The sequence below is a fragment of the Dendrobates tinctorius genome, unplaced genomic scaffold, assembly GCF_039654945.1.
Source record: "Dendrobates tinctorius isolate UK_male_01 unplaced genomic scaffold, ASM3965494v1 ptg000009l, whole genome shotgun sequence".
Lineage (NCBI taxonomy): Eukaryota > Metazoa > Chordata > Amphibia > Anura > Dendrobatidae > Dendrobates > Dendrobates tinctorius.
The window spans coordinates 5,708,168-5,721,558 of NW_027361677.1; the positions used below are offsets into that span (position 1 = coordinate 5,708,168).

A 13,391-nucleotide genomic window follows, 5' to 3' on the forward strand; every position below is an offset into this window, starting at 1 on the left:
CTGAATGTGAGATCTGTATCTCTCCCAGTTATATTTGCTGATTGTGAGATCTGTCTATCTCCTAGTAATATAGGCTGAATGTGAGATCTGTATCTCTCCCAGTTATATATGCTGATTGTGAGATCTGTATCTCTCCCAGTAATATAGGCTGAATGTGAGATCTGTATCTCTCCCAGTAATATAGGCTGGTGTGAGATCTGTATATCTCACAGTAATATAGGCTGAATGTGAGATTTGTCTCTTCCAGTAGTATAGGCTGAATGTGAGATTTGTATCTCTTCTAGTAATATAGGCTGAGTGTGAGCTCTGTATTTCTTTCAGTAATATAGGCTGAATGTGAGATCTGTGTCTCTCCCAGTAATATAGGCTGAGTGTGAGCTCTGTTTCTCTCCCAGTAATGTAGGCTGAATGTGATATATGTTCTCTCCCAGTAATATAGTCTGGTGTGAGATCTGTGTCTCTCCCAGTAATGTAGGCTGAATGTGATATATGTTCTCTCCCAGTAATATAGTCTGGTGTGAGATCTGTGTCTCTCCTAGTAATGTAGACTAAATGTGAGATCTATATCTCTCCCAGTAATATAGGCTGGATGTGAGATCTGTATCTCTCCCAGTAATATAGGCTGAATGTGAGCTCTGTTTCTCTCCCAGTAATGTAGACTAAATGTGAGATCTAACTCTCTCACAGTAATATAGGCTGAAGGTGAGCTCTGTGTCTCTCCCAGTAATATAGGCTGAAGGTGGGCTCTGTGTCTCTTCCAGTATTATAGGCAGAAGGTGAGCTCTGTGTCTCTCCCAGTAATATAGGCTGAATGTGAGCTCTGTTTCTCTCCCAGTAATATAGGCTGGATATGAGATCTGTAGCTCTCCCAGTAATATAGGCTGAAGGTGTGCTCTGTGTCTCTCCCAGTAATATAGGCTGAATGTGAGCTCTGTTTCTCTCCCAGTAATATAGGCTGGATGTGAGATCTGTATCTCTCCCAGTAATATAGGCTGAAGGTGAGCTCTGTGTCTCTCCCAGTAATATAGGCTGAAGGTGAGCTCTGTGTCTCTCCCAGTAATATAGGCTGAAGGTGAGCTCTGTGTCTCTCCCAGTAATATAGGCTGAATGTGAGCTCTGTTTCTCTCCCAGTAATATAGACTGGATGTACAGTCTATGTGCATCTAGGTTGTTGCCATCTTCACTAACGCTCAGCACAGCTTCTATACTGCACCTATTTTCATTTCATGCGGTTTCCTACTTTTCTATCACCTGTTTTCTCTGCCCTTCCTGAGATACTGTCTCCCCTCTCCTCTGAAGATCTGTGTACAACCTTCTCCTTCATGATACCTCTTTTCTTTAAAAATAGAAAATCCTTTTAAATTGATTTGGTTCCAGACTCTTCATTACTTGTAGTCAATGGTAACTCTGTCCCGTAGGTCACGTTAACACTCTTTGGCTCTGATGGAGAGAGTGAACCCCATCACTTGTGTGGTCCAGATGGAGTTGTTTTTGAACGTGGAGGCTCTGATGTTTTCTTGATGACAAATCTTTTTACTAGGCATTGCTCCTACCATCCAGTTTCCTACTCCACACTGATGAGGGGCAATACCCCGAAACAGCTGTATGTGGATGGATACCATGTTTTGGCATAGGTGGTTTCCTTCATTGGAGACTGCCCTTCCCGTGGTTGTTCCTTCCCGGGCAAAGACCTGGCTGGTCATTGCTTGCGTTGAGAAACATGTGATGGTGTCTCCGCGGCTTCTGTTTTGCATGTTTTACATATTTCCCATAAGGGATGGGGGCAGTGCTCTAGAATCACTGCGTTGAGAAACACGTGATGGTGTCTCCGCAGTGTCGGATGTTGATCTCCATGAGTTCATTCATCCTCCTTTTCATAGTCTTTTTACTAGGCATTGCTCCTACCAGCCAGTTTCCTACTCCACACTGATGAGGGGCAATACCCCGAAACAGCTGTATGTGGATGGATACCATGTTTTGGCATAGGTGGTTTCCTTCATTGGAGACTGCCCTTCCCGTGGTTGTTCCTTCCCGGGCAAAGACCTGGCTGGTCATTGCTTGCGTTGAGAAACATGTGATGGTGTCTCCGCGGCTTCTGTTTTGCATGTTTCCCAGTAATATAGGCTGAAGGTGAGCTCTGTGTCTCTCCCAGTAATATAGGCTGAAGGTGAGCTCTGTGTCTCTCCCAGTAATATAGGCTGAAGGTGAGCTCTGTGTCTCTCCCAGTAATATAGGCTGAAGGTGAGCTCTGTGTCTCTCCCAGTAATATAGGCTGAATGTGAGCTCTGTTTCTCTCCCAGTAATATAGACTGGATGTACAGTCTATGTGCATCTAGGTTGTTGCCATCTTCACTAACGCTCAGCACAGCTTCTATACTGCACCTATTTTCATTTCATGCGGTTTCCTACTTTTTTATCACCTGTTTTCTCTGCCCTTCCTGAGATACTGTCTCCCCTCTCCTCTGAAGATATGTGTACAACCTTCTCCTTCATGATACCTCTTATTACATTGATAGGAGGCAGGTGAGAACAGAGAGAGCGGTCAGGAGCCAGGAGCTCTGATGGATTTGTAACATTTTTGCCAAGCATTTAGCTAGATAAAGGACTCACAGACACTTTACAGTCGCAAAATACTAGAATTTTTTTTTAATGAAGAATAGTTAGAAAGTTTATTACCTTTGCACGTAGGAAGTAAATGAACAATTTAAAAAAATTCTGTGCAAAGAATCCAGTTCCTGAAGTTTGCTGTGAACAAACTGGTCTTTACTCTCTCTCCCCAGGTCCAACTCTAAGTCTCTACCACTGTTCCCTGTGTCTGTTATTGTCTACAGCACTAACGTCACATCAACAGTCAATAAGTGAGATCTGCGGCATATGTCCAAGTTGACGGCACAAGCCGTTAAGAGCTGCTGATCTCAGTTATTGTCTGCAGTGCTGTCAATGTGACGTCAACGCTGCAGACAATTACAGACACCAGGACCAACAGTGGAGAACAGCGCTGGACCTGGGGAGGGGGCAGTAAAGAAGAGTTTGTTTAAAAAAAAAATAGAAAATCCTTTTAAATTGATTTGGTTCCAGACTCTTCATTACTTGTAGTCAATGGTAACTCTGTCCCGTAGGTCACGTTAACACTCTTTGGCTCTGATGGAGAGAGTGAACCCCATCACTTGTGTGATCCAGATGGAGTTGTTTTTGAACGTGGAGGCTCTGATGTTTTCTTGATGACAACTTTATTGCCTCTTGGAGAAGTGCAGCGTGTAAGACTTTGGCATGACAACTCTGGAGATAAGCCTTCATGGTAAGAATGAGCTTTGCATATAGGTTCCTATACACATTAGATAATTACTGTGGGTCTTGCTGACTATTTAGTATGTGGGTGGTGACAGCAGGTGTTAGGTGAAAGAAGGATCAAGTATGTTGGATATCAGTATGCCTGATCTGTTTTGCAGGAGATAGGTTGCTGTCTTAGTTGTCTGACAGCAACTTATTCCCTTGTCTCCATTCACATTCTGCTGAGCATTTAAGGAAACTGTACAGTTGAGTAGAATGGCCGTGTCCAGCCTACGGCTTTAGTTTATTGGCAGCCTTAGAGATGACTGATGACATAAAGGCTGGCCATGCACCTTCCGACTTCACATGCATGTGTGGTTCAGCTGAGCATACATCTACATCATCTTTGTTCTTACAGGTATGTGAACAGAGTGTTGGTACATGACGTGGAGATGGATCAGCGGTGGTGCTTCCTGTGTAATTCCTGGCTTTCCATTGAGGTTGGAGATTGTGTGTTGGATAAGGAGTTCAGTGTCGCCACAGAGGAGGATATGAAACAGTTTAGGTAACATCTAATCCAAAAAATTAATATTTTTGGGAAATGTTTAAATATGTTTTAGACACTTTAAGTCTGAGCAGATTGATGAGGGTCCGGGTCCATAGACCTCAACCGATCACTCAAAACACTTCTTAGAAGTGCACAGCTTAGGAGACAGGAGTGTGCACAGCTCAGGAGACAGGAGTGTGTGCTGCTCAGGAGACAGGAGTGTGTGTGGCTCAGGAGAAAGGAGTGTGCGCAGCTCGTGAGACAGAAGTGTGCGCAGCTCAGGAGATAGGAGTGTGCAGAGCTCAGGAGACCGGCGTGCGCACAGCTCAGGAGACAGGAGTGCGCACAGCTCAGGAGACAGGAGTGCGCACCGGTCAGGAGACAGGATTGCGCACCGGTCAGGAGACAGGATTGCGCACAGCTCAGGAGACAGGATTGTGCACAGCTCAGGAGACAGGAGTACCCACGGCTCAGGAGACAGGAGTGCCCACGGCTCAGGAGACAGGAGTGCCCACGGCTCAGGAGACAGGAGTGCACAGCTCGGGAGACAGGAGTGCCCACCGCTCAGGAGACAGGAGTGCCCATGGCTCAGGAGTCAGGAGTGCACAGCTCAGGAGACAGGAGGGTGCACAGCTCAGGAGACAGGAGGGTGCACAGCTCATGAGACAGGAGTGTGCACAGCTCACGAAACAGGAGTGCGCACAGCTCAGGAGACAGGAGTGCGCACAGCTCAGGAGACAGGAGTGTGCATAGCTCAGGAGACAGGAGTGTGCACAGCTCAGGAGACAGAAGTGCACAGCTCATCAGACAGGAGTGTGCATAGCTCAGGAGACAGGAGTGCACAGCTCAGGAGACAGGAGTGTGCACAGCTCAGGAGACATGAGTGCACAGCTCAGGAGACAGGAGTGCCTACGGCTCAGGAGACAGGAGTGCCTACGGCTCAGGAGACAGGAGTACCCAGCTCAGGAGACAGCAGTGCCCATGGCTCAGGATTCAGGACTGCACAGCTCAGGAGACAGGAGTGCACAGCTCAGGAGATAGGAGTGTGCACAGCTCACGAGACAGGAGTGCGCACAGCTCACGAGACAGGAGTGTGCACAGCTCAGGAGACAGAAGTGCACAGCTCATCAGACAGGAGTGTGCACAGCTCTGGCGACAGCAGTGCACAGCTCAGGAGACAGGAGTGTGCACAGCTCAGGAGACAGGAGTGTGCACAGCTCAGGAGACAGGAGTGTGCACAGCTCAGGAGACAGGAGTGTGCACAGCTCAGGAGACAGGAGTACCCAGCTCAGGAGACAGGAGTGCCCACCGCTCAGGAGACAGGAGTGCCCACGGCTCAGGAGACAGGAGTGCACAGCTCAGGAGACTGGAGTTCCCACGGCTCAGGAGATAGGAGTGCCCACGGCTCAGGAGATAGGAGTGCCCACGGCTCAGGAGACAGGAGTGCACAGCTCAGGAGACAGGAGTGCACAGCTCAGGAGACAGGAGTACCCAGCTCAGGAGACAGGAGTGCCCACCGCTCAGAAGACAGGAGTGCCCACGGCTCAGGAGACAGGAGTGCACAGCTCAGGAGACAGGAGTGCACAGCTCACGAGACAGGAGTGCGCACAGCTCAGGAGACAGGAGTGTGCACAGCTCAGGAGACAGGAATGCACAGCTCAGGAGACAGGAATGTGCACAGCTCAGGAGACATGAGTGCACAGCTCAGGAGACAGGAGTGCACAGCTCCTGCCTGAGCGCACACAGTAGAATACTTTTAGAAGAACGGAGGCTTTACATGATCAGATCTAGAAAAAAAAAATCCCACATGAAATAAAACTGTCCAATACATCTATATATAATCCCTTATGCTTTGTTTTCAGTAATCTATTCTTCATGAAGACGTCCAAGGGTTTCCGGGATGGGCACATCTGGTACTCTGTATTCAGTCGCTCCCCCAGGAGCCCTTTCACTCGAGTGCAGAGAGTCTCCTGCTGCTTCTCCCTGCTTCTGTGCACCATGCTGACCAGTATTATGTTTTGGGGGGTGCCCACAGACCCAGCAGAACAGAAGATGGACTTAGGTAATGACATTATACAGTGTATGACTACAGATCTCATTTCTAACATTAGCTCTGTTTCTCTGGAACTACTAAAATATATATTTAGTATTTTTGGCACTGTGCTTCTAGTGTGTTACACAGTTGTAACATCAGCGGCCACGCCTTCTGCAGCGGCGCCCGCCGCCGCCTCCTCTTACCGGCGTCTCCGCCGCAGCACGCACTCCCGTCCTGCCTCCAGCACTGCGGCGCTCCTGCGCCCCTTCCTTAGGCCGCGGGCGCGCGCCAGCGCTTCCTCTTCTGCTGGTGGCGGGCGGCGTTGAGGGCGGCGCTTGTCATCTTCCTTCCGGTTCCTAAGGTATTTCAGGCGTCCTCACTGTTGAGAGGACGCCTGAGGATTGTTGTGTTAACCCACGCCTTCCGGGCCTCTCTAGCCTCTATAGTTACTCCAGTGAATTCTCCTGCTTTCTCCTGTCAGCTCCCGGGTTGTCCTGCCCTCCTCCCTCATTCTCCTTCTCCCTTGTTTTTCCTCTCCTCCAGCCTATCGCCACCCTCACCCTCCCTGGCGTCTCCTTCGTTGCATTCCTCCTGTCCCCGTGGCTATTCCTGCTCTCCCTACTTGCCTCTGCCGCCTGGGTGTTCCCCGCTTCCTATAACCTGCTCAGGCACTCCTGTCTCTGTCCTGTGACCTAGCCTCCTTCTGGTTGCTGTCCTTGAGCCGTCCCTCCTGGTACCGGCTGTCGCGGTTCTGTCCTCTGTGGTTTTGCCCCTAACGATCCCTGTATAGGGGTCGGTCATCACCTGGCGCGCTCGACCCAGGGGCTCCAGATCCGTGACCCAGAGGGTCCACTCTCGGACTTAGTCTATCCCTTGAGCGTTACAACAGTATTTGGAAACAGAGAGAAATATGGCACAAAAATAACATCTAGAGTAGGAAAAAGCCATTGCAAATCGACAAGCCGAGTTTATCCCAAATTTATGGTGAGATCTACTGCAAAGTTTGCATGAGTAACATGTGCATTTTGGTACAGATCTCTATGTATTCCAGCCTTCTACATTGGAAGTGGTGAAATCCGCTGAGAAACAGAAACCGACCTGATGTGTATTTTAAAATCTGCTCTATAGGTCAACTTCCATGCAGAAAAAAAAAATCTGCAGCACATGGATGAGATTGGTGGAACAGTTATGTCCTATGCGGACGCACCTTCAACATCACAGAGATCAGTAATTATATGATACATTGCTATATTACTGTGTTGCAGTGTATTGTACAAGTGATCTCATGTTCAGGTTCTCTAGGGGAATAATAAAACAAAATCTTAAAAAAAAACAAAAAAAAAACTATATGAGAACTAAAAAAAATAATAAATAAATATATTTATAGTGTCACGGCGTGAGTAGGGACTGTGGCCGCCTACCCAATCCCTCAAACTAGGGGTGTCCTAGTCTATCCCTGTTCCCCAGATTACTCCTGAAAGTGGAGATGCTGGGTTCACGTGCCTTGCTATAGTCCTATATTAACCCTTATCTGTTCCCTCCCCCACCCATGGAGGAATGAGACCGAAGCATATAGGATAACACTAACCAAACAAGACAAGACAGACAGGGATAAATGAAAATTACAATCATACAAAATACACACACCAAACAACAGACAGGAACACAGGGGAGATATAGGAAGGAGAAACCAAATAGGAGAGGATGAGGATGTGCACACAAAACTCCAAACTCCAAGTAAGAATCTCCTGAACAAATCTCCAAACACCAACTCCAACCACGAACTACACCTCCAACTCCTAATCAGGCAGTAAGAACTGACACTGGCAATTCCCAAGTTCCAGTGGCGAGCATATATATAGCAGAGGGGAATGCCCAACACTGAACAGCTGAGACAATCTAGGTAGGGAAGCTCCAGGAGCTTCAACTGAACAGATTAACCCTTGCACTGCCAGCAAATGAAAAAAAACTGCATCGTTTAATAAGATGGTGAAGTAATTTTAACCAGTGCCAAAGTTCAGGTAACCAGATGCCGCTATCTTCTGGCCCATCTCTGTAGCGGTATCCCCATGACATGTAGTTTGTTTTGCAGTTTCAACATGATATTTTGTTATTTTGGACAGTTATGTATGTTGCAGTATTAAACATTTACTTTTTATTTATTTACTTTTTGGAAAATGGGGGTAGCACTCATAAGTCCTAGGACTTATTTAGGTTGGTTATATATAAGTCCTACCCCCAGTTAATATTTAATATGGCCTCATGCGCAACTGTCCAATCTAATAAGATATAAAGCCGAAACAAACAATATTTTGAAATGTCAGAATCACTGCGTTTTTTTTCCGTCACTTTGCCTCTCAAGAAATTGGCCTAACAAATAAAGAATAACTAAGCTTTAATTTTTTTTTATAATTTTGTCTGACATGGAAACTTATAAAAATTTGCAAAATGTTATAAAACTTTGCAAATTAATTTATTAGTGGATTTGTCTTCATTCCTGATTTCTGAATAAAAATTGTAAGTGGCGATATCAGATTTTACTCATTTGGAGTACAGATGATGGCAGTGATGGGCCACCACCATCAGCTGTACTCCTAAGGCTAAGTGCACACGTTGCAGAAAATTTTGGTTTTGATGCGTTTTTGATGCGTTTTTTTCCGCAGCGGTTTCTAAAAGCATGGGAGAAGCCTAAACTGCTGAAAAATCCGCAAAATTAATGTGCATGCTGCGTTTTTTACCGTGATGCGGTTTTTTCGCGGTAAAAAACGCATCAATGTGCACAAAAAGTGCAAAGTGCATAGAAATGACTGTGCAGCTTATTTTTAGCGGTTTTATAGTGAAAACCGGGGTAAAAAACGCTAAAAAAACGCTGTGTGTGAACACAGCCTAATGAGTACGATCTGATAGCAATGCAGCTGAAGGCAGCAAATATACTGGAATGGAGTGATTTGCAAAGTTTTATAACTTTCCATGCAAAAAATAAAATAAAAGTCCTTAAAATTTGTTAAGGAAAAATTGTACATTAAAGTAAGTAATGGAAAAAACTGTATATATACTTGGAAGAAGAAGTCACGTGTTACTATTACTAATTACACAGCATATCGTTATCTGTACTCTCAGGTAAGATTGAATTCACCTGGCAGGAGGTGATGATTGGATTTGAGAGCTCCCTATTGATGTTCCCCATCAACCTCCTGATTGTCCAGATCTTCAGAAATGTGCGTCCTAAACCAACAATTGAGTCTTCTAAGAAAACACAGAAAGATTGTACACCTCCTGCCAAAAAGAAACCTTCTTCACCAACAGTTTCCAGCTCCGCTCTTTCCTCAGCCGCTGTTTTGAAGGTACGGTCATTCCTATTTTGGCCGCCATTATATTACAGCTTTGTAGTAAACCATTCATCTGTTTGGTTCTTGATGTATAAAGTATTTTAGGGTGATTTTCTCTTTTATCATTGTCTTATGGATTGAGCAGATCAGGCTTCTGTAGATTGTATGTAGGGATTGGTCCCAGGTACGTCGGGGCGTCTGCAGTCTTGCATGCTCAAATTACCTGTATAGGGTAAGGTTTTCTCATAATAAAGGGGAACTGTCACCAGGTCAGAAGTGGCCAGTTTTTGCTTTGATTTTATTCTCGTTGCTCCCCTGAGTATTCCAGTTTTTGTTTTTTGATAATCCTCCATACGGTTCCAGAGATATCGTCATTTTTATGGTCAGATACAAAGGGGCGTGGTTTACAGGGTAATAATGCAGAGCAGCCTAAAGACACGCCCCTGAGGATCCTGTGAGCACTATAAATGATAGCATTAGACCCATATCTCTGGAACTGTATGGCAGATTTAAAAAATAAAAACAGCGACGTACTCAGGGGAACAAGGAAAATAAGTTAAGGCTAAGAACTGGCCAAGTTTGACCTGGAGACAGGTCCTCTTTAACGTAAAGAATATCATGTACGATCATCCAATCAGGGATAACAGCGAAGTGGCAGAAGAAGAGTGCTTTCATTTGGTGGACAAGGCTGACTTGATGGTAGCACCAGTAGTAGGAAAGTATCATATAATCAGGGAAATATCAGAGTGTCGTCCACAGAGTGTAAAAGAGAACACCTAGTCCTAAAGTTGTAGAATAACTCTTGTGGAGGTACGTATCAGTGTGTTCCAGTTTATAGATTTGTACCCCACTCCTGTGGAGAGTTGTGCACCTTTTTCCCAAAAAAAGGCCAAGATGCAGTAACGTTGTATCGTATGGATCATTTTGGCACATTCCAGATGCCATCCAAATATTTTTTTTTCCAGTCTTTCCTTTTGACTAGTAAGTTTTCAAAACAAAAATCTATGTACGAAAGTGATTATTCTTCTGTATCTCAAAACGTACCGTCACATAGCAAATACTACCGCCTTCATCTCTGCGCCTCACAGGACATTAGAAGAATTGCGAACACCCTCTTTAAAGCTCAGAAGACCCCATTACCCAGTATAGATGTTGGGAAGTGTGCGGATATCAATAACCTCTTATCTCTAGTAGAAGACATCATTCTGAAGCAGAACAGAATAGGGCAAGACTTTTATGCTGATAGTAAGAAGGTGGAGAGATCGCTGACCCTCAGCTTGGGCTCTGTAGACCTAGATGGTAAGTTGATAGTCGAAACGCGTGTTGGGGTCTTAGGTGGAGGCTGATGTGATGATATATTCTATTATTGTCTTTTGGGGTATGTCCGATTATAATACATCTTTATCTTATACTGTTGATTTTATGTTTGTGCACCAAATCTCTATATACTGAACCTAAGTCGTAGAATTGCATTGTAATTAATTTAATTATGCGCTTATATATTTACACACGTGGTCAAAATTGTTGGTGCCCCTCTTTTAGTGACAGAAAAACCTGCAATGGTCACAGAAATAACTTGAATCTGACAAACGTAATAATAAATCAAAAATCTATGAAAATGAACAAATGAAAGTCAGACATTGCTTTTCAACCATGCTTCCACAGAATTACCGTAAAAAAAAAATAAAACTTAAAAATAAAACTTATGAAATAGGCCTGGACAGAAATGATGGTACCCCTGAAAATAATTTAACAAAAAGGGACATGTTAAATCAAGGTGTGTCCACTAATTAGCATCACAGGTGTCTGCAATCATGGAATCAGTGAGTGGACCTGTATAGAGGGCTACAGATACTCACTGTAATGTTTGGTGATATGGTGTGTATCACACTCTACATGGACCAGAGGAAGCGAAGGGAAGAGTTGTCACAGGAGATTAGAAAGAGAATTATAGACAAACATGGTAAAGGTAAAATTTATAAGACCATCTCCAAGCAGCTTGTTCCTGTGACTACAGTTACACATATTATTCAGAAATGTAAGCTCCATGGGACTGTAGCCAACCTCCCTGGACGTGGCCACAGGAGGAAAATTGATGACAAATCAAAGAGACGGATAATACGAATGGTAACAAAAGAACCCAGAAAAACTTCTAAACAGATTAAAGATGAACTTCAAGCTCAAGGAACATCAGTGTCAGATCGCACCATCCGTCGTTGTATGAGCCAAAGTGGACTTCATGGGAGATGACCAAGGAGGACACCATTGTTGAAAAAAAACATTAAAAAGTCAGACTGGAATTTGCTAAACAACATGTTGACAAGCTTCTGGGAGAATGTCCTATGGACATATGAGACAAAAATGTAACTTTTTGGCAAGGCACATCAGCTCTATGTTCATAGACAGAAAAATGAAGCATATCAAGAAAAGAACACTGTCCCTACTGTGAAACATGGAGGAGGCTCTGTTATGTTCTGGGGCTGCTTTGCTGCATCTGGCACAGGGTGTCTAGCACCTGTGCAGGGTACAATGAAATCTCAAGACTATCATAGGGATTCTAGAGAGAATTGTGCTGCCCAGTGTCAGAAAGCTTGGTCTCAGTCGCAGGTCATGGGTCTTGCAACAGAATAATGACCCAAAACACACAGCTAAAACCACTTAAGAATGGCTAAGAGGAAAACATTGGACTATTCTGAAGTGGCCTTCTATGAGCCCTGACCAAAATCCTATTGAGCATCTTTGGAAAGAGCTGAAACATGCATTTGGAAATGGCAACCTTCAAGCACAAGACAACTGGAGCAGTTTTCTCTTGAGGAGTGGGCCAAGATACCTGTCGAGAGGTGCAGAAGTCTCATTGACAGTTATAGGAATCGTTTGATTGCAGTGATTGCCTCAAAAGGTTGTGCAACAAAATATTAAGTTAAGGGAACCATAATTTCTGTCCAGGCCTATTTCATGAGTTTTATTTTTTATTAAATTCTGTGGAAGCATGGCTGAAAAGCAACATCTGACTTTCATTTGTTCATTTTCATAGATTTTTGATTTATTATTAGTTTTGTCAGATTCAAGTTATTTCTGTCACCATTGTGGGTTTTTCTATAATTAAACGAGGGGTACCAACAATTTTGACCACGTCTGTATCATCACTCTTTGGTAGTATTCTGCCATCTTGTGGCTACCGTTTGTATTGCTTTCTTATTTATACTTTCTAGTGTCTCCCATCCACCTCCCATTGCGTTCATTGTTTTTTGTAATCAATGTTTACATTGTATTTTTAATGTGTAGATGTGTACCAGTAACTTAAATATAGTATATAGACCTTTGTCTGATTTATGATTGCTTTGAATAATCTTGATATGATATTGTAGATGGTAAATTGTCCCGTCTGCAGAGCCATCGTGGTGACCAGTGATGAGCAGTATGTGGCCAATTTGTTTTACTGCATCTGATGCAAGCTTGGGATTTGCAACCCGTACTTTATATCTTTTAGATGAAATGAGAAGTCCCACGTCAGAAAAAGGACTCGGGAAGCGACACCCTAGAGGAGATCACCACCGGTACCTCTACCTGCAGTTGGAGCACATAGAGAAGAAGCTGGAGCTACTGGGACCTGCTGAGTTTCCGAATCCACAAAGTTACATCCAGGCGGTTTCCCAAGTCCGGCACATGAAGGAAGTCTTGGAAAACCAATTCTATGCTTCTGGGTCTGCGAGCGAAATGTGAGATCTAGATTCACCCAATTCAGGACCGGATTGGCAAATTTGGGGCTATACAACCTACCGAATCTGAGGGTTCAGATAAATTCCCCTTAAAGAGCGTCAATTAATGTTATAGGAAGTTGATCGGAGATTGTTAAAGGATTTGCCCAATTCTCAATCGCTGGGAGTCCAACCACTGGGACCTTCACCAATCCCCAAGCACTGTACTCAAGCCCCACTCTGGTGATCAGTGGGGGTCTCTGCAACCAGAACCCCAGCAATTGGAAACTTATCCCCTAGCTTATTGATACGGGAAAACTTCACAACTTGGCCCAAACCCTTTAAGGACAGATTTAATCCATCAATGATTTAGAGGAAGGATCAGTTACCCTCCTGTCAATTTTGCCATTGAAAAAAGGCACAAAAGCTTAGATAAGGCAACAAAAAAGCGTTTACTCACTTCTTGCATTTAAAAGAGTCTTGAGGGGCTCATCCATCATTGCAATGTTTTG

The 13,391-nt window shown here is 44.4% G+C and overlaps 1 protein-coding gene across 1 annotated transcript in view; it reads left to right on the top strand.

Moving 5' to 3' along the window:
- The window catches only part of LOC141096002 (polycystin-1-like protein 2), a 117,335-nt gene that overhangs the window by 85,981 nt on the left and 17,963 nt on the right, over positions 1–13,391 (top strand). The window contains exons 32-37 of the mRNA XM_073582337.1: positions 3,120–3,298; positions 3,689–3,835; positions 5,680–5,879; positions 8,973–9,196; positions 10,270–10,480; positions 12,672–12,900. Coding sequence (XP_073438438.1) covers positions 3,120–3,298; positions 3,689–3,835; positions 5,680–5,879; positions 8,973–9,196; positions 10,270–10,480; positions 12,672–12,900 — 1,190 coding nt within the window. The remainder of the gene's footprint in view (positions 1–3,119; positions 3,299–3,688; positions 3,836–5,679; positions 5,880–8,972; positions 9,197–10,269; positions 10,481–12,671; positions 12,901–13,391) is intronic.